The sequence below is a fragment of the Phocoena sinus genome, chromosome 4, assembly GCF_008692025.1.
Source record: "Phocoena sinus isolate mPhoSin1 chromosome 4, mPhoSin1.pri, whole genome shotgun sequence".
Taxonomy (NCBI): Eukaryota; Metazoa; Chordata; class Mammalia; order Artiodactyla; family Phocoenidae; genus Phocoena; species Phocoena sinus.
In genome coordinates this window covers 64077342-64101833 of record NC_045766.1, presented here as the reverse complement: position 1 = coordinate 64101833, position 24492 = coordinate 64077342, and the positions used below count along the sequence as shown (strand labels likewise).

At 43.2% G+C, this 24492-nt stretch overlaps 1 protein-coding gene across 6 annotated transcripts in view; it reads right to left on the bottom strand.

Annotated features, from left to right (window-relative positions):
• ST6GAL1 (ST6 beta-galactoside alpha-2,6-sialyltransferase 1) overlaps nucleotides 1-24492 on the bottom strand; it is a 148815-nt gene that overhangs the window by 17711 nt on the left and 106612 nt on the right. For 5 of the 6 annotated variants that reach the window (XM_032631579.1, XM_032631578.1, XM_032631581.1 and 2 more), the window contains exons 4-5: nucleotides 15088-15709; nucleotides 7997-8094 (exon numbers count right to left, since the gene is read on the bottom strand). In XM_032631579.1, the coding sequence (XP_032487470.1) occupies nucleotides 7997-8094; nucleotides 15088-15670 (681 nt within the window). In that variant the 5' untranslated portion in view covers nucleotides 15671-15709. Of the gene's footprint in view, nucleotides 1-7996; nucleotides 8095-12369; nucleotides 12708-15087; nucleotides 15710-24492 lie in introns of those variants that run through there. The other variant, XM_032631584.1, reaches the window with a different exon arrangement.

Sequence of the window (24492 nt, the reverse complement as noted above, 5' to 3'; positions counted from 1 at the left end):
ACAATGACAGCATTACTCTGATATCAAAAATACAGACAGACATAACAAGAAAGGAAAATTACAAACCTATATCCCTCATGAACATAGACGCAAAAATTCCTAGCAAATGACCTCAAAGTGTAGACATTTGATGATTGAGTGAGATTCTGATGTAAGCACTGGTTGTCCGTGGTGACTGAGCCGAAATGTGGTGTGAGGTCAGATAGCAGGTTATTTTAAAGATAGCTATTTTCCACAAATTAAATACAGGTTTTGAATGTTCCCTTTAAGATTCAGTAGTGCCCTCACAGAAAGAACTCCATGCCAAAGAACTCCAGGCCGGGGGTATCGGCCCCACACTGGAGTACGCCCTGCTTTTTTTTCGTTGCAGTAAGAACACTTAACATGAGATCTACCCTCTTAACAAATTTTTAAGTGCAAAATATAGTACTGGTAACTATCGGCACAAGGTAGAGCAGATCTCTGAGAACTTATTTATCTTGCACAATTGAAACTTTATACCCATTGAATAGCAACTTCCCATCTGTCCCTCACCCCAGCCCCTGGCAACCACCATTCAACAATCTGCTTCTATAGAATATTACTCAGCATCAAAAAAGAAGGAAATTCTACCAAATATGACAAATACGGATGAACCTGGAGGACATTATACTGAGTGAAGTAAACCAGACACAGAGGACAAATACTGCACGATTCCACTTACATGAGGTATCTAAAAAATAGTCAAACTCATGCAAAAAGAATATACTCTGCTTCTGCACTGCACCTTTACTGGCTCTGTGTGTGTGTATGTTGGAGAGCGGGGTGTGTCTTCTTCTCTTCAACTAAACGGAAGCCCTTCTGAGGAGGAGAGCGTCGCGTTCTCCTGCTCTTCCCCCATACTAGGCAGGGTCTTAAGGGAGCTTATTCGATTGACTGAATGGAATCTAGGTAGCTGGCTGCACACCAGATGTATGGGCTACACAGGGAAGAGAAGACCAAGGGCAGCTCTGGCACGTTGAAAGCCACTTATGACCCAGAGGTTTGGAATAAGAAGGCACCCTGTGTCCAGTATCATGAAGTCGAGCCCCTTCTCTGTTTCTGAAAAATATCAGCGACCTAGAAGAGCTTAAAGAAAGCTCAGGGGAATTAATGTACCGCCGGCAAACAAACCTAGATCCAAATCCACCTCTACTGCTTAGTTTCTGTGCTACCCTGAGCAACTCGCTTCAACTCTTTGAACCTTAGTGTCTTTATCTAAAATGGTGTTTTGTGGCCACACCTCACGGAGTTGTCATGAAATGTGATAAAGACAGGTATGGCCCTTAGACAACAGAAGTATTTAGTAAGTGGCGTCAGCTAATATCTCAAGATAAGCCCCATTAAGTGATCTGGCAATGCCCTGGGTGAAGTCCAGTCCACCTATCACTATGCACAGGGTGTAGGTTTTCTCTTCCCAAACCTGTACAAGAGCTTCTAAGGAAGCCACTGGGCCCAGCAGGGGCTCAGCTGAGTCTCACGAAACCTTTACACTTAGAGTCACAATTGAATTTGTTTGAAGACCCGCATTTAGCTCTATGTGGTTTCCCTATGGAATCTCATAACAACACCTGGCACATACACGCCTGCATACAGCTGCTGAAACTTCACGGTATGACACCGTTCTCTTTAAAAAGCCGTCTTCTCAATTAGAAACCACCTCTTTGTTTTCCATGGCTTTGTCACAGGCCAGATGCACAAAAGGCTGTCCTCTGCATGTGAGGAGGCTGGGAGCTAAACAAACAAAACCGGGCCCAGCTGCCGTCCAGAGGAGCTCTCCCTCTGGGAAGAAAATGAGCTGCTCAAAGGCACAATTTACCAAACCCACAGCTATTCCCCCAGGAACTTTGGGGTGCCAGGTGCTGTCTGGGTGCGATGGTGGGGACTCAGTTTGCCCAGAAACAGACACAAAACAGCTGGGATAACCAACTGGGACAAAAGATAGAGGAGACAGACTGCCAGCTTCCTAGGATACCAATATGAGAAAGGGCCGTAATAGAAGGGCATCAGTCACATGTCAGTATCACAAGGAGCAAGGTCACGCGGCTGCCCGTGACCAGTGTTAAAGCAACAGGCTTGATGTTTAGTGCCACTTACAGGAAGAGAGGAAGGAGGGTCAGCATGCCTGAAGAGGATGGGAAGGGCTTTCTTGAGAGTGGATTGGGCACCCTGGGAAGTCAGCCACCCCCTCTCAGCCCTGGCAAAGGGACCACAGCCATCCAGAAGTACAGGAAAAAAGGCTGTACCTCAGTGGAAAACTATGCATTGTCTGCAGCATTCCCTTCCTCTTTATCAGATTCTAATCCTGTGAGAGCTGTTTTGCAGCGCTTTGTAAGTTGTAGTGAACTACAGACACGCTTATTCAACCTTGCCCAGTAGAGTTTCAGTTAAATTCCCTCTTCCTCCTGCCCACCTCGTGACAAAAAACAGTTGCATTCCTTTATTCAGATTTTGTACTGTTTTGACTTCTCCTCTGAACCGGTTATAACATCTGCCTGGTTCCCTCCTCATATGAATAAAATAGACACTATCTGTATGATAGTCATGAACTTACTTTTTCCTGAAAATTATCCTTTAATTTTCTCCCTTCTGCTGGGCACCTCTGAAGCGTCCCCAAGCTGGCTGATATCCCTGCTGGGAGCCAAGATGCCCACTTGCCTGGGAAATGGGAGGGCACGGTGACTGCCCAGCAGACACAGGCAGGCCTTCACGCTGCACTAGTGACAAAGGCCACCCTTTACACAGCCTTTGCTTCAGCATGAGGGCCTCTGAGTGACATGCTCCACGCTCAGTAATCTCACTGGATCCTTCAAAGATCCAGCAGGGCAACTTTTCTTATTTCCCTTTACAAATAAGGGAACTGAGGCTCAGAAAGATAAGGCGACTTGCTCAAGTCACTCATGCAGTTAGGTACTGAGGGAGAAATCTGATCAAGGTCTGTCTCTTAATTCCCAGGCAACCTTACCTTGGCTTTATTTTCTTTCATTGAGGTATAGTTGGTGAACAGTATTATATGTTTCAGTCACGATATAGTGACTATGTTTAAAGGTTATACTCCACTTAAAGTTCTTATAAAATAAATTCCCTGTGCTGTACAATATATCCTTGTAGCTTTTTACTTTGTACCTAGTAGTTTTCTACCCCTTCATCCCCTGCCCCTATCTTGCCCCTCCCCACTGGTAACCACTAGTTTGTTCTTTGTATCTGTGAGTCTGTTTTTGTTGTTACATTCACTAGTTTGTTTTATGTTTTAGATTCCACATATAAGTGATATCCTACAATATTTATCTTTCTCTGACTTATTTCACTCAGCATAATACCATCCAAGTCCATCCATGTTGTTGCAAATGGCAAAATTTCATTCTTTTTTACGGCTGAGTAATATTCCATTGTATACATGCACCACATCTTCTTTATCCATTCATCTGCTGATGGACACTTGGGTTTCTTCCATGTCTTGGCTATTGTAAATGGTACTGCAGTGAACATTGGGGTGCACGTGTCTTTTCTCAGCATTGTTTTTGTTTTCTTTGCATATATACCCAGGAGAGCAATTGCTAGAAATTAAAGTTTCAGAATCTTTGAGGATTGAGGGTTAGTTCTTCGCTAAACACCTGGAAGAGATGCCCGAGAAGGGAGCAGCCTCCCGAATCCAAGAGAATTTTCAGGCCTCCTCCGTGCTCCCTCTCTTGCTTGCAGCTTCCTACTGATCTGCCGATCATACCACCCCTGAGCAAACAGAGCTGGACTTCTCTCTGAATCCACACTCCCCAACCTCGAAGCGGCTAGCATGGCCTGGAGACCCTACTCCACTCCTCTGGTTTACTCTTTCCTCAATGACAATTTCAAACCTTCTTGGCTCAAACCTCCTCTACTGAGACCTCTCTTCCCCTCAGCCTCCCTACGAAAAGCCTCCTTTTCTCTGTACCCTACTTTGCAGAGAAAATTGAAGCCCCGTCATCCTTCCACTAGAGACGGCCTCCAGCTACTCCCCTGCATCCTTCTTCCCTTCTGACCCCTCCTGACCCCTCCTGCTGGGGTTAATCCTCCACTAGGCTTTGGATCCACCACTCCCACCACTGACTTAATTATCTCCTCTTTTAAGTATATTCAGTTTCTCTGTCAACTGGTTTTCTCCTCATTGACTTAAATTTGTGTGTGTGACAAAATATGTATAACATAAAATGCACTCTTTTAACCATTTTGGAGTGTACAGTTCGGTGGCATTAAGTACATTCATGCTGTTATACAACCATCACCACCATCCATCTCTAGAACTCTTTCATCTTCTTCTGAAACTGAAACTCTACATCCTCTTTCCTCTCAGGCCCTGGTAACCACCATTCTATTTCCTGTCTCTAGGAGCTTGACCACTCCAGGGACCTCACATAAGTGGAATCATATAGTGATTGTCCTTTTGTGACTGTCTTCCCATTGACTTTTTTTTTTTTTTTGCGGTACGCGGGCCTCTCACTGTTGTGGCCTCTCCCTCTGCGGAGCACAGGCTCCGGATGCGCAGGCTCAGCTGCCACGGCTCACGGGCCCAGCCGCTCCGCAGCATGTGGGCTCTTTCCAGACTGGGGCACGAACCCGTGTCCCCTGCATTGGCAGGCGGACTCTCAACCACTGCGCCACCAGGGAAGCCCCCCATTGACTTTTAAACATACTCAATTCTCTGCAATCTAAAAAATGAAAAGAACAAAAACTGGCCCTGGAACCCTCAACTCTCTATAGCTATTGCCGTATTTCTCTCTGCCCGTCGGAGCCAGACTTCTTGCAAGAACTCTCCACATTTTCCTCCCTCCCCACTCCTCCACACTCTCCAATCTGGCTTCACCGATCTCCCCAGCGGCTGTCGCTGAGGCCAACGGTGGCCTCCATTTTGCTAAGGAGAGAACGATGCTTTTCGATCTTCATCTAAATTGGCCTCTCAGCAGTGTCTGATGGCTCTGATCTCCTTCTCGCTGCTCTCATTACCCAAACCCCCTGCATGGATTTTTCCTCTCTCTATACTCCCTCTAGTGCCCTCATTTGGTCCCACTGTTTCACTGCCACATAGACAGAGACGATTCACAGACCCTCATCTGTAGCCCAGACCTCTCCACTGAACTCCAGTCCCATCTCTATACCTGCCTACTGGACCTCTCTTCACAGACACGTAAAAGGCAGCTCAGATCAACCATAGGCAGAACCACGTTTTTGATCCCTGCACCCCCTCTCTGACCCTACCCGCCCCTCACAACCCAAAACATCTGCTAGTACTCCTTCCCGTCTCAGTGACTAGCTGGCCAGTTACGCAAGCCGGAAACCCAGGAGCACCTGTGGCCCCCCTCCCTTCACCTCTCACGCCCAACCACACGCTGGGTAGCTCTCCAATCCATTCTTTCCTCACAGTCCCCTTCATTTCCACTGTGGCGTAACTGCCAGCATTGCTAGTCCACACGACTGCAAGAGCCCCTAAGTGTGTCTGTCCATCCACCGCACCCACTGCACTGACCAGGTGGAAGCCAGAGGGGTTTACAAAATGCAAGTCTGGCTATGCCTCAGAGAAGAAAACAGGCACCATGGCCTGGCTCCTCCTCACCCTCGTCCCTCTCTACATCCCCACCACCCAGACTCACCTCTTCCCAGGTCCTGGTGCGTCCCAGCTCCCTTCCACACAGGCCTCACCCACGCTGCTGCCTCTTCTCCCACTTCTCGCCGTCTACCCTCACTCCTCGGGCGCGGTGAAGAATCACCTCCTCACTTCTTCCTGACTTTCCTGCCTAGGGAAGATTCCCCTTTATGGGCTCTGGTAGCACCTTAACCCTCTCCTTTGTAGCTGTCTGTTGTAACTTTATCTTTGTTTGTATGACTGTTGGATGGTATCACGAGAACAGGGCTGAGTCTGTTTCGCTCACCAACGTACCCCCGACACCCACCTCAGTTCCGCACACATAAATATCAGAGCAGGTAACACTTACGCGTAAGTGCCGGCCGCTAAATGCTTCGCATGGATCTTCTCACTTATTCCCCACAGCAACCCTGTGAGGAGGTACTGTTATTCTCCCCTCTCCCCTCTTTACAGAGGCATAAGGAGCTTAGGCATGATCGCTTAGCTAAGAGAGGCAGAGCTGGTTTTGACGGCAGTCAGGCTAGCTGCAGTCTCTGTCCACCACTGCGCCCTGCGCAGCACCGTCCCTGTTTGTGTTAGGAAGCAAGGGTAAGTAAACCTTTCTCCTGGGTATTTAGGTACCATCTTATACAGAAGCAGAAGTTAGGCATTAGCATTCCCTGGGGAGCCCTCCAGCTCCAGGTTTCTGTGACTGTGGCACAAGAAGGGACGGGAGAAAAAGAAGGGAAAGCTCATCCCAACCCCTCTGCCTGATCTTCTAGACTTGCCAGAGTCTGAGCAGCCATGAAGCTCCAGCCTCACCTCCCTCTGTGGCGCAACACGAATCCAGACCCCATCCCCACGCTACCAGGGCTGTTTGAGGGCCCCCTCGTCTCCTGTGCAGCTCTGTCCTGCCGATCCCACTGTTTGGATGCCTTCCTAGTACTGTTTCTCTAGATCCTGCCCATCTCTCAAAGCCTAGCTCAAGCGCCACTTGCTCCGGAGACTCTCTTGCCGACGAATCTCTTTCTTTTAACCTGCCCTCTTATAGCTTATCACAAAAGTAATGTAAAAACCCCAAACATAAGGTTGAACAGAAACAGGTATTAGAAGCACAGAGAGGCTGCTGGAGGACGTTACGATGTTAGAAAGTGACAACATCAACATCATCATTCAAATAGTAATAGAAGTATTAGAAGAAGAATCGAAAACAAGATGGTGGCCTCTTGCAAAGGAGTTAAGTCCCATCATAAAAAGGTTCCTAGGACTGTGGGCCTCAGATGGAAAGCAGGCCATGCAGGAAGCAGCTTCTGCCCAGATGGTGAGTTCCTGAAGGTCAGGCAGTGAAGAGATTGCTGAGAGAAACAGGGAAGTGGAGGCCTGGCAGAGGGGAGGAGAAATGCATATTCTGCTGGGACGGTGCTGAAAGGGCACTTAGGGTCACTTCCAGGATCCAATCCACACCCACGAGCCCTAGAAAGTGTACAGAGTCTAAACACTGACATAAAACCCCCCAAGGCTTACACGTATACTCAGAAAAAAGACAAACATTGGTGGTCGGGAGTGAGGTGAATGGGTTTATAGCCCTATCGTGCTATTTTTGATATATGTGCAATCCAGTTTTTTTCCACTAATGCAATCCATTAGCAGAACTTTGTGGCGAGAGTACTTCTCAAGTTCCCATTAGTATAGAGAAATCAGCATACGCTACCTGGAAATACTTCAGGAAATGAATAGTCTAGGGGGATTCATGAGTTAATACCTGAATTGTAATGCTGTATTACACATAAATTACACTGTGATGCTGTCTTATAATACTTGGATAAGGCTCTACAGCATATAAAGCACACCCACGTTCATTGCTTTATTTACTTTTCACGACAGTCCTCTCTCTCCCTGGATATCCTCTGTTGTCCCTTGGGAAACACTCTGGATGTGACCTGCGGCCACAGGGACAGCAGAACTCGGCTTTCTCTGGACACTGGACACCTCCAGTAATGCAGACTAATGCCACAGGGGCTTTCCCATGACCACAGTACCAGGCTGGATCATGGAATCACTGTCTTCTCTTTCTCCATGAGGAATCCGGGATGCAGGAAGGGCAAGGGACTTAATTAAGCCGGTGGCTTTGATGTGCTCCTAGTAAATACATTCTACTTCAGAGCCCATGGATTTTCTCGTGTATTCCTCACAACAGCCCTGTGAGGAAGAGGCATGAGTAACTTAGGCATGATCTTTTAGCTAAGAGAGGCAAAGCTGGTTTTGATGGCAGGCAAGCTAACTGCAGAGTCTCTGTACTGACCACCGCACCCTGCTCAGCACCGTCCATGACTGTGTCAGGAAGGGAACGTCTCTCACTATACTTCTGCACAGAAGAAAGTTTACCTGAGAGTTCATCAGGCGAATGGTGGTTCTCGTGCCCACATCTTGTTGGAAGTTGGCTGTGGGTGCCCCATTAAACCTCAGGACTGCATCGTGATCATCTATAAACCACAAGGAAACAGAACACATCAGCAGTGATGACGACGTGAGCGTCAGCAATATGCAGAGAGCAGTCTGGAGGGAGAGGGGGCAGGAGGAAGGGCGCGGCAAGAGAATAATACATCCTAATCTTTATCTCATCCTGGTGCACAGGGGACAATGATCGTATCTGCACAGTGCGATCAGGTCAAGTTCACAGACAGAGGCGGCCGACTCTCTGCCCAACCACTGCGAAGGCTAAAGAGGTCCGTAGGGTGGTGTTCCCGAAATCCACTCGATGATGCCAGCGTGCCCGGGCACAGGGACAGCGTGCACAGAGCCAGTGCACTACTCATAGTGGGATCACTGTTCCAGTTACCAAAGGAGCAAATCAGATCCTCTCGGTATTACCAGTAGGTCATACTTCTATCCCTGTCAGAAAAATGAAGATCCTACCATAAGCTTGGTCTAACCCACAAGTGCAAAGCACCCCATGGCATTCTGAAAAGCTTGCAGGGCACAGCAAATGAAAGAGATTCACTATGGCATCCAAGACAGCTCCTGAAGTGTCCCATTTAGGAACACGAGCCCCAGGAAGGGTCACAAACCTGGGTGGTGGCAGAGGTGGAAAAGAGGTCATAGAGCTAAACTGAACCCCGTATTTTCTATTAAAAATTTAAAAAGTGCTTTGTCAAAAATAATGTCTTAAATCCAGCCAAGATCAAACAGACCATCTTTTTAAAGATCCACTCACTCCCCAGCTCTGGTTCTCTGTCCTTCTAGCTGTTTAAGCAGGGTTTGGAAGACTTGGAGAAGATTCTCTGCCTGGCAATGACCAATCTGATGGGGGAGGGAACTGATGACTTCTAAGATCCATCCTAACCCGGAGCCTCTGTGAGCCTGTGAGAGCTCATCTCAAGCTTATTTGATCAAACAAACTTCGGTTCACCACTGAAATCTGCACCAGATTTGGAGGTCAGCCCAAACCTCTGTTGTTCTGTTTCTCTCTGTGCGGGCTTATTTTGGGCGGTTCTTCATGCACAAAGGTGGCATCAGGAGAAGAGGGGTAGGAGTGGATTTTGGCTCAATGTAAGAGGACCTAACGGAAAATACCCAAAGAATTAAGGGAAGAAGGCCTCCCTCTTTATTTCAATTCTAACGTATATACCAAACCTCAGGAATCTAGACATCTCATTCACAAAAACAACCCTATCCTCAATCCCAGGACAAAATTTTTATCAAAATCGTTTAAAAGTTACATGAGATGCCCATAGTCCAAACATTATCAGATAACAGGACAGGCACACAGAACTGCAAATCGAGCAGGAAGTTTATCTTTACACAACTCAGATTGCAACAAGTTTTGTCAGAATCAGTCACTGATTTCAAAAGTGACCAGTAGTAACCACACTAGAAATGTTGATTTATCAGAAACTCCACTTGGTCAATTTTCCCATTTCACAGGTGAATAAACCTGAGAGTCCCAGTAGACAAGAATGACAAGCTCAAATGGAGTCATTGAGAGTTAAAATAAAAGGACTATTTACAAAGTTGTAGGTCGAGTTTAACAAGGTAGAGATGGACAAGGAAAGGGACCATACCCCAGGCTTGGCCACAGCAGGGAACCAATCCCACCCCTACACCTAAGGCAGCAGGAGGAGCAGAGACCCCCCCCCCACCCCAGGAAGCCCACCTGGTGGGAATTGCGAAGGGAATCATTACCCCAGCCTCTCCTCCTCCCCTCTGACTTCTAGGCCTGGAGGGAAAAGGGGAGACACAGACAGGGCTGCCTGAAAGGGGCTGAAACTTACAGCCAAAGGAGAGAAGGAGCCTGTGGTTACAGGTTCCTTCTGCAAGGGCGGGGAGGAGGGGGACAGACACCCTGGCCTCACTCTCCTTCTTCTTCTCAGTTCTGTACCAGCGTTACTACTGTCCAGTCCCAAATCAAAGCCAGAGAGCAAGGACATCCAGTTGACACAGTCCAAATTTCTATTTCCCCAGGCAGAGTCATAGGAAAGCATGGAGAGTGAATTTGCGGGGGACAGATGGAGAACGCCCAGCACAGGTGGCTTGAGATAGGTCCTTGGTGTTGACCATGAGAAAGGAGAATGCTTTTATTCCTTCAATAAATACTGATAAAGCTCGTACTCTCTGCCAGACACAGTTCTAGGTGCTGGAGACAATGGTTGTGAGCATGAAATCAAGGTCCTTGCCCTTAGAGACCTCAAGATCTACTGCAAGGAGGCAGACAATAGATAAGCACAACAACCCACATTCGAGATAATTACAGATTGTGATTAACGCTATGGCACAAAATAATAACCTATAATGGAAAAGAATCTGAAAAAGAATACACATACACACACACACATATATATACACACACACGTATAACTGACTCACTTTGCTGTACATCTGAAACATTGTAAATCAACTATACCTCCATAAAAAAATAAAAATTAACAAAAAATACTATGACACGAATAAACTGAGCTGTGTAACAGAGACCCCGAGGGAATCTCCTTTAGATAGAGGGATTGTTCAGGGACTGCGTCTGAGCTGAGACTCACAGGGCATAGGAAGGGCCCAGGAAAGTAAATTCCAGCCAAAGGACACAGCAGTGTCAAGACCCCAAGGAGGGTAAGGACTTGGCTGGGGACAAGTGAGTGAAGGAAAGAAAAAATAAAAAGTGCAATGAAAGAGGTTGGCAGGAAGCAGATCATGCAGGCTGTGGAGGCCAGGTATGAAGTTTGGATTTTATTCTAAGATTTTTAAATCAAAGAAGAGAACTTTAAAACAGACCACTAAATTTGAGCTTATAAAAAAAGGGATCAGATCCTTGTTTGCCGAACTGTCCTTTGCTGTTGCTACTGAAAACTAAGACTTTCAACCTCAAATAGGTCTCCAGGAAATCCCTAGGAAAAATCCACAGCTACTGGGATCCCAGAAAACAAGCCTTGAAGGGGGAAGCCTGTAGAAAACAGGGGCCTCCACTTCTCTGTAACTTAGAATTAGCAGAAAAAGATGCAAATTAGAAAAGGAAGAAATAAATGCACCACGATATGCACATGATATAACTGCATGCCTAGAAAATTCAATAGAATCAGCTTGTTAGTAAATTCATAAATACATCAAAATCTACTGTGTCCAGGTATAAGAACTCTAAATAGCTAGAAATTGTGGTGAAAGAAATTTTATCATTATTTGGACCAAACGTTTCTTATATTTTCCAGTCAGCTTAATGAATCACATAACCATGTATGAAAGACTACATTCTGATTCTGGTCAGGAAAACTAGATATGATACAGATCAGGTTTGGCAAACTATGGCCCACAGGCCAAATCTGACCTGCCTTGTTTTTGTAAATAAAGTTTTATTGGAACTTAGGTACATTCATTTATTACTGTCTAGGGTCGATTTTACACTAAAATAGCAGAGTCATTGTAAGAGACACTGTATGTCCTCAAAAGAAAAAATATTTACTCTCTGGCCCTTTATAGGAAAAGTTTGCTCACCCCTGATATAAACAATCATGCTCTCTGAGCTGCTCAACCCAGTCTTCACTCTGCCCAAGAACTCCATCTACCCCCAGATATGCCCAAATTCCATCCCCCACCCTTGCCTTCCATCATATGGTAGGTACATGCTTACTTCTCTTCCAGCCCTTCTCACTGGCCCTTCAGAATTTGTATCTATCTATCTATCTATCTATCTTGTCCCTGTTCTCTCCTTGTCCTTCAAATGTAAACTTTTTTTCTAGGTTTTCTCATCAGTCCTCTTTCCTGGACTACAACTATCACCTTGATACAAATGACTCCTAAATCTGATCTCCCACCTTGACACTTTTTCCTGGAAGAAAATACCCAACTGCATCTATGAAGGGAAATTCACAAACACTTCAGACTCAGCACATCCAAGATGGAACCTGTCCTCCTCCAGGAGCCTGCTCCCAAGCCAGAGACCCTGGCTCCTGCCTCTCACTCGAGGTCATTTCTAGTGAGAACCAAGTTCTGTCTCTTCTACCTCATGCTGCCTCTCATGTCAGACCATTTCAACCCACCTCCACTACCACCGTTCAACAGGCCTGGCGCTTCTCACTTGGATATGACGATAGTCCCTAACAGCAGAGAGGCTGTACAGCAGTCCCCATGGAGAAGGGGACTCAGAGAAATGAGAAGTCTCTCCAAAACACACATGATCCCATCACTCGCTTGCTCAAACACCTTCTAGGGCTCTTCGTGGCTTAAAGAATGAAATCCACAGTCCTTAAGACCATCAGCGTTCTCTAAGAACTTACCCCCGGCTACCTTTCTGACCTCATTGCTCAGCCCTCTTCACCTTGTGGGGCCCTACGGCCCAGGCAAACGGGATTATCTGTGATGCTTAAACATACTCTGCACGTTTTTCCGTGCAGCCTTTGCTTCTTGCTTTTGCCTCAGTTCAGAACGCTCTTCTCCTCTCTTCCAGGGGAGCAAGTCAGGAAGAGTATCAAGGGATTATTTTAACCTGGAAAGGGATTCATTCATTAGTATAAAGCTACAATCACCATGAGGCGCAAGGGCAGAGATGAGGCTAAGTGTGGGCCCCTTGGACTCAAACACCCCGGTTTCAAGTCCCAGTCTACCGTTAACCAGCTGCGTAACCTCTCTGAGTGTCCGCACTTAGCTCCTGAGTAAAATGGGAGCAATAATCGTACCTACCGCGTGGGATTACTGGGAGGATTAAAAGAGCAAGGCTTGTTATGCACACAGCAGGTACACCATACATGTTACTCCTATTAATTCTAATATTTTTAAAATGTGCTACTGCTTGAAATGAATAGTCAAACAAACCTAAGATACTTTACATGTATGCGTATCAAAAACAATTGAAAATGACTGTGCCCACCATCGGCTGGTTTGTGGGGCTGCCGGAGACACAACACATTGTTACAGTCCCTCTGGTAAACAATTTTGTAATGGACCAAAAAAAAAAGAGCCATAAAACATATCTCACTTTGGTCTTCTACCGCCACTCCTGAGGATATTTCCCCTTTGGAGGGCAGTAGTAGTCACTTCCCCGAAACCTCCTTAGCAGTACTATTTATAAGAGCAAACAGTTTGAAACCATTTGATATGTTCAACAGTTGGGACTAAGCTGGACAAATTCCAGGTGTAGTGGGAAGGCTGGGGCCTGTGGAGCTCAGAGGCCTTTAACAAAGGGACTTTCCTTTCCCTCTCCTCTTTGTATTCTAAGTTCCTCTTTGGTATTGTTGATGAGTCCATGGCTGAATAAAAGAATACATGAATGAATTCCTTAAAATTTTTGTTAAGACTAAATGCCCAAAGGAAATAACCCTATAAAAGGCAGAACATTTGAAGTGTAGCATGCAATTTTTGTTAGATCTCAGGACCAAAATACTTCCATGGAAATACATATTTGAAATTATAACTCCAGTCTATAGAGAAAGGTTATTTTAATTAATGTTTAGTTAAATCCATAAAACTCCAACGTTTTATGGAGTGCGTAAAAATAAAGACGATAGTTCCAATTCATGGGAGTATTAAGCTCTGCCTGAAGCTGCAGCACGATTCCGGCCAGGCAGAGACTATAATGACTTGGGGAGAAAGAAAGAAATGTAGTTCCATTATGGATGAACAAAAACCAATTACATTTAGTTTCTAGGAAACGAAGTCCAAAAGAAACCAAAAGAGCAAAAGCAGAAGCAGAAGTTGGGGTGGGACTGGTTATCTTGGCAGCTTTTCTTCCAAAGTGCTGCCTATTTGGAGAGTTATGAAATATGATCTCACCACTTCTTCCTGCTCTAGAGAATCCAATTTGCTTCTCCTTTTCTTCTTTTGAGAGCCTGTGCTTGGTTTCAGACCATTTTTCCTGGCAGTCAGATGAAGGATATAAAAAAGGAGACACATGACCTCACCTGCTCCAGTACCTTCCAGAGCCTGACAGAAGAGCTAGGCTTCCTATGCTTTGCTTTCTTTAGCCTGATTCATTTCGCAGTCAAGGAAAACACATTCTCTCAAAATAAGGGAACTAAGGAGCTTTAGGCAAATCCATAGCTCTGTGTTGTACACATGTTTACAAATCTGGATAAACTTTCTGTCTTTTCTTTTGTTTATTTTTACTGTAGTTGATTTACAATGTTGTGTTCGTTTCAGGTGTAGAGCACAGTGATTCAGTGAATCTTTTTCATATTCTTTTCCCTTATAGGTTATTACAAAATATTTAGTATAGTTCCCTGTGCTATACAGGAGGTCCTTGTTGGTTATCTGTTTTATATATAATAGCGTGTATATGTTAATCCCAAGCTCCTAATTTATCCCTAAATCTTTATTAACTGTGAAGAATTTCAAGAAAAGCAAATTGATATATTCTGACCCGTGATTTTTAACCTTTTTTGGGTCACAACCGAAAGCTATGGACACTCTCTTTGGAAAAATGCACACTGATTTACACATACACACACGTTATACACTCCTAATCGGCACATATTTTTGCACGTGATTTTAGGGATTCGTGGACCTTCCTGAAGTTGGTCCAGAGTCCCCAATTAATTCTTTTCAAAGAGAAAAACTAAAAATTACCCAGGTAGTTGAGGCCAGAAGAGACAATTGGTCGCTAATTAATCAGTAAATTACAGAATTTCAGGACCTGAAGGAAAAGTAGAGATCTATGCTTTAAATATTTTTAAATGTCAATGTAGTGTTTTGCTTATTGGTAGCAGCGGAACTTTCTTTTCAAACAAAATCTTCTGTGGAACACCAATATTTAAGACAGATCAAAATAAAGCCATCCTAGTTGATAAAGGTGCTGGAAGACTGGATCCCCACCCTCTCCACTGCCCTCGTGCCACCTCTAACTCACGAAGGACAGTTGAGTAACACTGATCTGGGCCCGCTCCGCCAGTCCATGGAGCCATACTGGGACTCCTAGTCTCCAGTACTGTCCACATGCCCAGATGCTCCACGTGAGTGAGCACTGGCTGCTCAGATAACAGTCTTAACACCCCAGAACCCACCTATTTCTTGACCCAGTTGGGAGGACTTCAGAGATCCCGCAGATGAGACGACAGCACACCTGCCCCACGGCCCAGCCTTGGTCCTAATGTTCTCCTTAGGCAGGTAACCCTCCCATTCAGAGGTGTTGAAGGGAAAATCTGTGGCCTCTACCATTGAAACGTTCACGTGGTCCCGAAGATGGCAAAGCAGGTCCTCTGCACTGAACTTAACACCAGGCCCTGGCCCCTTGTAGGACACTTTGTACTTGTTCATGCTCAGATAATTCTTCCAGATCTTTTGCAGCCTGGGGATAAGGTTTTTGGTGGAGCTGTCCTTGTTCCACACCTGGAAGGTAGCCTCCGGCTTGGCCTTGGGACCACTGAGGGCCTGGCTGCCCCTCTGGGGGTTGTGGGTGCCGCTTGAAGACACAGACTGGGAACCAGACCTCAACACCTGGAATTCCTTGGTTTGCAGTTTAAGGGACTCATAGTAACTCCCTTTCTTCTTTTCCTTCCATACACAGATGATTGCAAACAGGAGAAAGGCCAGCACACAGCAGCTGAACTTTTTCTTCAAGCTGGTGTGAATCATAATGAAAGACATGTTCAAGGAAGCCACGCTGTCCTGAGCAGGAAAACAGGCCTAAAAAAAAAAAAAAAAGTGAGACAAGGCAGAAAATGATGTAAAGAATATCTAAAAGTAATGATGGGCTGAGCAATGGCTTTAGAGTGACAAGAATTGAATTCCAGTCCAGGTCTATCTCCCACCAGGTCTGCAACCTTCAGCAAGTCTTAAAAAAAAAAAAAAAACACCCTCAGTTTGGGCTTGAAATGTAGAAAGTAGTGCTCAGACACTCCCGTCTTCCTCTCTGAGCTGTGAGCACTTTATGGACTCGCCCACCACTCCTTTGTACTCCCTGAACCTTAGTTTCCTGTTGTCTTGGTCCAGCTCCCTGACTGCTCTCTGAGCTTCTTGAGGTCAGGAATCACATTTTACACATTCGGTTTGTAGGGCCTTACACTATTTGTTCAGGGAAGGGATACATGCTTGAAAAACTAAAAGAAAAAGGCAGAGCAGGCTGAGGGGTCTACATCACAAGAAGCCAAACTCCCTAAAAAGACCCAGCCTCCTTTTAAAATTGCCAGAAAGAGACCTCTCGCCATAGACAGTGTCATAGATTTGTGATGCATCTCTCTGAGGCAGGGGTCCCCAACCCCCGGGCCAAGGACCGCTACTAGGAACCGGCCACACAGCAGGAGGCGAGTGGCGGGCAAGCGAGCGAAACTTCATCTGCTGCTCCCCGTTGCTCCCCGTGGCTCGCATTACCGCCTGAACCAACCATCCCCCCACACCCCGCCCTCCCCCTCCCATCCATGGAAACATTGTCTTCCACGAAACCGGTCCCTGGTACCCAAAAGGTCAGGGACCACTGCTCTAAGGGCTCTGGTGCTAGACTCCTGCATGAGAAGAAAGCCAAGGGTCAGCTTCACAATATAACATTCAGGTTTAGGGAGTTCTGCATGAGTACTAGCAAGTGGCAGGAAACTGACTCACCTCACGGTGGAAGATGGGGACTCCTGATAAAATAGCAGATATGTGACCAATTAAGGAAATGAAAATAAAAATGCATTAAGCACACTAGAGGTTATTTCATTCAATTTCATCATAAGCTGGGGGCACTGTGATGTACAACTTCAGTGAGCACTGTGTTTATAATAGTCTAATATGAAGGGCATCTCCTGAGCTGTGCAGAAAGGCCCTGACCAATACCACCCATGAAGGTGCTATAATCTCGATTCTTATAGATAAGCCATCTGAGGCTCTGAGAAATTAAGAGAAATGCCTAGGATCACAGAGTTGAGTGAACGGTAGCACTGGGATTCAAATCAGAGTGCACTTGATTCCCTAATCCAAGACTCTTTCACTGTATCATGTACAGAACTGCTGAAAGTTCTGGAAAATGGATTTCACTAAGCAAATAGAGCCTGAACAGGCCCCTTTACATCTGGGTAAAGACCTACTTAGTTTTCCCAGAATTTATTGTGAAACTGAACAGAAAATGGAAGTACTTTGAACTCAAACAATGTCTGTATCTTCTGGAAAACATTAAATTCTTCCCTAAGTATCTAGGTTTATTCACCGTAATGAGTCTAAGCAATCACCCCCAGGGTTTTGCTAAGTGATTAGGAATCTATACAACAGTAATTAATACAACATTGTAAATCAACTATGCTTCAATTAAAAAAAATTCAGGAAAATAAAAATCTGTAGCCCATATCAATGAAGCCTGCTCCTAAGGATATCAGGGATAAGGTGGTAGGAGTACTGAACTGGGTATCACAAAACCTGGCTTCTTGTCCCCATTCTTGGTGACCCTAGGCAAGCCTCTTAACCTCTCTGCACCTAAGCTTCTGTGTAGTAACCATCTCTGCCCTGTCTCATTCACTGAGTGCTGGGAAGACCAAACGAGAATGGTGTTCATGGGCTTTGAACTAGGTAAATGTAAAGGCACAGAAGGTTAGAGCAGCCCCTAGGCATGAGGGCCACGTTGAGGCAATGTGGGACAGCAAACGATGGTGGAGTGGAGCATTGGCCATGGCTCATCAACCTGAACTTCAGGTCGTTCATCAAGTATAACTAAAGTATAATTATAATTGAAGTATAGTGCAGTTATAATATTAGTTACAGGTGTGAAACTTAGTGATTTGATATTTTTATAGATTATGTACCACCATTACAATATTATTGACTATAATCTCTGTGCAGTACATTACATCCCTGTGACTTATTTATTTTATAACTGGTAATTTGTACCTCAAATATCCTTTACCTATTTCTCCCATCCCCTCCATTGCCCTTCCCTCTGGCAATCACTAGATTGTTCTCTGTATCTGTGAGTCCATTTCAGTTTTGTTTGTTTGGTTTTTTAGATTCCACATATAAGTGAAAACATACAGTATTTGTCTTTCTCTGTCTGACTTATTTCACTTAGCAGAATACCCCTTAGGCCCATCCATATCTCAAAATGCAAGATTTCATTCTTTTTTATGGCTAATATTCATTGTGTGTGTATATGTATGTATATATCACATATTCTTTATCCATTCACTCAGGATGCTTCCATATCTTGGCAATTGCAAATTATAAATAATTCTTCAGTGAACATTGGAGTGCATAAATCTTTTGAATTAGTGTTTTTGTTTTCTAGGATAAATACCCAGGAGTGGAATTGCTGGATTGTATGGAGGCCCTATTTTTAATTTTTTAAAGAAAACTCCATACTGTTTTCTGTAGTGGATGCACAAATTTATATCCCCACCAACAGTGTACAAGGGTTTCCTTTTCTCCACATCCTTGCCAACACTTATTTCTTGTCCTTTTGATGATAGCCATTCTGACAGGTGTGATGTGCTATCTCTTTGTGGTTTTGATTTGCATTTCCCTGATGATTAGTGATCGTGAGTGCTTGTCTTCTTTGTCTGAGATTAACTGACCATATGTGCATGGATTTATTTCAGTCTCTCAATTCTGTTCCATTGATCTATGTGTCTGATTTTTTTTTTTTTGGCCAGTACCATACTGTTTTGATTACTGCAGCTTTGTGGTATAGTTGGAAGTCAGGGAGCCTACCACCTCTAGCTATATCCTTTCTCAAAATTGTTTTGGCTATTTGGATTCTTTTGTGGTTCAATACATATTTTAGGATTACTTGTCCTAGATATGTGAAAAATGTCATGGGTATTCTGATAAGGATTACATTGAATCTGTAGATTGCTTTGGGTAGCATGGACATTTTAACAATATTAATTCTCCTGATCCATGAGCAAGCACAGTATATCTTTCCATTTGTTTGTGTTGTCTTCAATTTCTTTTATCAATGTCATAATTTTCAGAGTATAGGTCTTCATCCTCTTGGTTAAATTTATTCCTAGGTATTTTATTCTTGTGATATGATTGTAAATGGGATTCTTTTCTTGATTTCTCTTTCTGATAAGTTATTATTAGTGTATAGAAATGCAAGAAATTTCTGTATATTAATTCTGTAGCCTGCAACTTTACTGAACTCATTGATTAGTTCTAAGTTTTTGGTGGCATCTTTAGGGTTTCCTATACATAAAATCATGTCACCTGCCAGTAGTGATAGTTTTACTTCTTTCCCTCCAATTTAGATTCCTTTTATTTCTTTTCCTTTTCTGATTTCAGTGGCTAAGACTTCCAGTACTATGCTGAATAAAGGTGATGAGAGTGGGGAGCACAGAGAAAATGCTTTCAGCTTTTCACTGTTGAGTATGATATTAGCTGTGGGTTTGTCATAAATGGCCTTTATCATAATAATAATTATTATTATAAATGGGATGTTCCCTCTATACCCACTTTGTTGAGAGTTTTTATCATGAATAGATGTTAAATTTTGTCAAATGCTTTTTTTTCTGCATCTATTGAGATGATCATGTGATTTTTAGCCTTCATTTTGTTCATGTGGTGTATCACATTGATTTGTGGATATTGAACCATCCTTGAATCCCTGGAGTAAATCTCACTAGATCATGATGTATGATTCTTCTAATGTATTGTTAAATTCGGCTTCTAATATTTTGAAGACTTTTGCATCTATGCATCAGGGATATTGGCCTGTAATTTTCTTTTTTTGTAGTGTCTTTTTTAGTTTGTGTATCAGGGTAAAGTTGGCCTCATAGAAGGAGTCTGGAAGTGTTCCCTCCTCTTCTATTTTTTTTTTTTTTTTTTTGAATAGTTTGAGAAGGATAGGTATTAACTCTTCTTTAAATGTTTGGTAATTCCCCTGTGAAGCTGTCTGGTCCTGAACTTTTGTTTGTTGGGTTTTTTGTTTGTTTGTTTGATTGATTTCTGATTCAATTTCATTGCTAGAAATTTGAACTGTTCAGATTTTCTATTTCTTCCTGATTCGGTCTTGGAATACTATATGTTTCTAGGAATTTATACATCTCTTATAGGTTGTCCAATTTGTTGGTATATAATTGTTCAAAGTATTCTGATTGTTTATATTTGTGATATTGGTTGTAACTTGTCTATCATTTCTGATTTTATTCAATTGGGCCCTCTCTCTTTTTTTCTTAATAAGCCTAGCTCAAGTTTTGTCAATTATATTTATCTTTGCAAAGGACAAGCTCTTCATTTCATTGATCATTTCTATGATTTTTTAGTCTCTATTTATTTTTCCTCTGATCTTTATCATTTCCTTCCTTCTACTAACTTTGAGCTTTGTTTGTTTTTTTTTTTGTGATTCCTCTGGGTGTAAAATTAGGTTGCTTACTTCAGATGTTTCTTATTTCTTGAGGTATGCCTGTATCACTATAAACTTCTCTCTTAGAACTCCTTTTGCTGCATCCCATAGATTTTGGATTATTATGTTTCTATTGACACTCATCTCAAGGTACCTTTTTATATCTTCTTTGATTTCTTCATTGACCCATTGGTTTTTAGTAGCATGTTGTTCAGTCTTTACATATTTGTGTTTTTCCAGTCTTCTTCCTGCAATTGATTTCCAGTTTCATACCATTGTTTGAAAAGATGTTTGATATGATTTCAGTCTTCTTAAATTCATTGAAATTTGTCCTGTGGACTAGCATGTGATCTATCCTGGAGAATGTTCCATGTGCACTTTAAAAGAACGTGTATTCTACTGTTTTGGGATGGAATGTTCTATTGATATCTATTAAGTCCGTTTGGTCTAATGTGTTTTAAGGCCAATGTTTCTTTATTGATTTTCTATCTGGATAATCTATCCATTGATGTAAGTGGGGTATTAAAGCCCCCTACTATTACTGTGTTACCTTCAGTTTCTCCCTTTATGTTTACTGATATTTGCTTTAAGAATTTAGGTGTTCCTATCTTTACAAATGTTATGTCCTCTTCTTAGACTGACCCCTTTATCATTATGTAATGCCCTTCTATGTCTTTTGTTATAATTTTTGTTTTAAAGTCTATTTTGTCTGATATGAGTATTGTTACCCCAGATTTCTTTCCATTTCCTTTTGCATGGAATATCATTTTCCATTCTTTCATTTTCAGTCTGTTTGTCTTTAGCTCTGAAGTGAGTCTCTTGTAGGCAGCATATATATGTCTTTTTTTTTTAAATCCATTTGGCTTCCCTATGTTGTTGTTTTTTTGTTTTTTTGGTTTTTTTTGCAGTACACAGGCCTCTCACTGTTGTGGCCTCTCCCGTTGCGGAGTACAGGCTCCGGACGCACAGGCTCAGTGGCCATGGCTCACGGGCCCAGCCGCTCCGCGGCATGTGGGATCTTCCCGGATCGGGGCATGAACCCGCGTCCCCTGCATTGGCAGGTGGACTCTCAACCACTGCGCCACCAGGGGAGCCCCCTATGTCATTTGATTGAGGTATTTAGTCCATTTACATTTAAAGTGATTATTGATAGGTGTGTACTTATTTCCATTGTTACTGTTCCAAGTTGTTTTTGTAGTTCTTCTCTGTTCTTTTCTTCTTCTTTTAGTCTCTTCTCTTGTGGCTTGATGCTTTTCTTTTTTTTCCTCTCTTTTTTTTTTTCATGTGTGTGTGGTGTGTGTGTATGTGTGTGTATCTATTGTAAGTTTGGTTTTATGGTTACCATGAAGTTCACATATATTTATATACAGATACATAGATATAGATTTATTTTAATCTGGTAGTTGTTTAATTTTCAATATATTCTAAAAGCTCTATGTTTTTTACTGTCCAATATTTCATATTTTTGACGTCATATTTTACATCTTTTGTGTATCCCTTAACTATTATTGCAGTTACAGTTGATCTTACAAATTTTGTCTTTTAACCTTTATACTAGATTTTCAAGTAGTTGATCCATTGTCTTTTCTATATATTGCCTTTACCAGTGAGATTTTCTTCCTTCGTATATTTTTAAATTTCTTGCTATAACCTTACTTTTTCACTTAAAGAAGGTGTTCACTTAACATACCTTGTAAGGCCAGTTTAGTGGTGACCTCTTTTAGATTTCTGTTTGTCTGGGAAACTCTTTATCTCTTCTCCAATTCTGAATGACAACCTTGCTGGACAGAGTATCTTTGGTTGTAGGGTTTTTTCTTTCAGCACTTTACATATATGATGGCACTCCCTTCTAGCCTGCAAAGTTTCTGCTGAAAAATCAGTTGATAGTATTAAGGGGGTTCCCTTGTATGTTACTCTTCGTTTTCCTCTTGCTGCCTTCAAAATTCTGTCTTTAATTTTTCCCTTTTAATTATGACCTCTTGATATGTAACCTATAATGGAATAAAATCTGAAAAAAAATTAACTAAATCACTTTGCTATACACTTGATTTACAATATTGTATTAGTTTCAATTATATTTCAATTAAAAATTTTAAAAAGTAATAAATCTCTATTGCAGTGTGAAAAAAATATATGTTGTGATATGGATCTTTTGGGGTTCATTTTGTTTGGGACTCTCTATGATTCCTGGACCTGGATATCTGTTCTTTCCCCAGGTTAGTAAAGTTTTCAGCCATTATTTCATCAAATATGTTTTTTCTTCCTACCCCTTTTTCCCTCTCTTATCCTTCTGGGACCCCTATAATGCAAATGTTAGTATGCTTGATGTTGCCCCAGAGCTCCAGTAAGCAATTCTCAATTTTTAAAATTCTTTTCTCTTTTTGATGCTCTGATTGGGTGATTTCCACTATTCTGTCTTCCAGGTCACTTACATGTTCTGTGTCACCTAATCTGTTGCTGATTCCCTCTAGTGTATTTTTTTTCACTTCAGTTATTGTATCCTTCATCTGTGACTGGTTATTTTTTATATTTTCTAATTTTTTGTTGAAGTTCTCATATTCCTCTATTCTCCTAAGTTTGGTGAGCATATTTATGACCCTTGCATTGAACTCTGTATGGTGTATGAGGTAAATTACAATTACTATGTCAGTTTCATTGTTTGTTTGTTTGTTTGTTTTTTCTGGGGTTTTATCTTGTTTTTCATTTGGAACATATTACTCTGTCCCCAGGATGCACCAGCGGCCGCCATCTTGGGAAGTGCTGGAACTGCAGGGGCTAGAGTTACAGCCTGGTGTGGGCCAGGACTTCTCCCAGGGTGCACCAGGGGCTGCCACCTCGGCAAATGGGGGACAGTTGGAGGAGCCACGTACAGGCTGAGGGGTAGCCTGGGGTGTGCTGGTGTGGTCTTGGCTGGCTGGCTAGAATGTCAAGTGCTTTTCAATCCACTGCCTCTGCACTGGGACGGGGAGCAAGTAAGTTTGTGCACAAGCTCTTTAAGAGCACAGTCTCAGTTTCCTACAGCCCTCCAGCTTGCCCAGCCATAAGTTTGACTTCTTCCTGGTGCTGGTCCCCAGGGCTGGGGCCCCCAATGTGGGGCTTGAACCCTTTGCTCTTAGGAAGGACCTCCAAGTTTGTGATATCCTCTTCCTCTGTGGGTCACTTGCCAGAGGTGTGGGTCCTGACTGAATCACGTCTCTGCCCCCTCCTACCCATCTTGATGTGTTTTTTCTTTATATCCTTAGTTGTATAAGAGCTATTCTGCTAGTCTTCAGGTCGTTCTCAGAGAAAGTTGTAGTTTCGCTGTGTCTGTGGGGGGAGGTGAGCTCAGGGTCCTCCTACTCCACCATCTTGATCCCACCTCACTGAGACTCTAATTTAAGCACCAAACAGTGCTTCCTACCGCCACAGACCTCAGGAACCAGTGACTCTAGGGAGGATGGGTGCTTACCTTGGGCCACCGAAGTTTTGGAAGTGATGAAATGTACACAGAGGGAGAATTCAAACATGAGATCATGAAATGGGGCAGGCGCTTGTTGCATCATGAGAAAACTAAGCAATTCAATTTCCCCAGACACCCAACACGGCTAATCACAGGACACTAAGACAGCTGAGGGAAAACTAGAAAAGAAGGGAAAGTAGCATTTGAGAAGCGCCTACTATATGGTAGGCACTCTACCTGCTTTATCTCATTTAATTTTTACTATACCACTATGGGATAGGTATTAACAACCCCTCTTGAGAAAATGAGGAAACAGGCTTAGCGAGGATACAGGGCTTCTCTGAAGTCAATAGCTAATCAGTGCTAGAACTAGGATTCGAACCCAGGTCTATCTGACTAAAAGTCCATGGTCTTTGGACTGAAGAACAGGCATTGTGAAAAAGCACAGTGAATAGTCAGTGTTGAGCAACTAGGACTCAGAAATCAGGATCTCTAGTGACACAACTGCTGGAAAGTTACAGAATAAACACCCTCACTACCAGCACTGACACTGCTAAGGTGCACTGTTCTACCAGTCAGGCAACTCCTTCACAGCAATTAGGTTTATGAGACCCAGTACGACCCTGTGAGATGAGCAGAGGAAATTTTATTAGTTCCATTTACAACTGAAGAAACTACGGTTTTGTAAATACAGATAATTTTCAAAGCTGCATGAGTGATTTG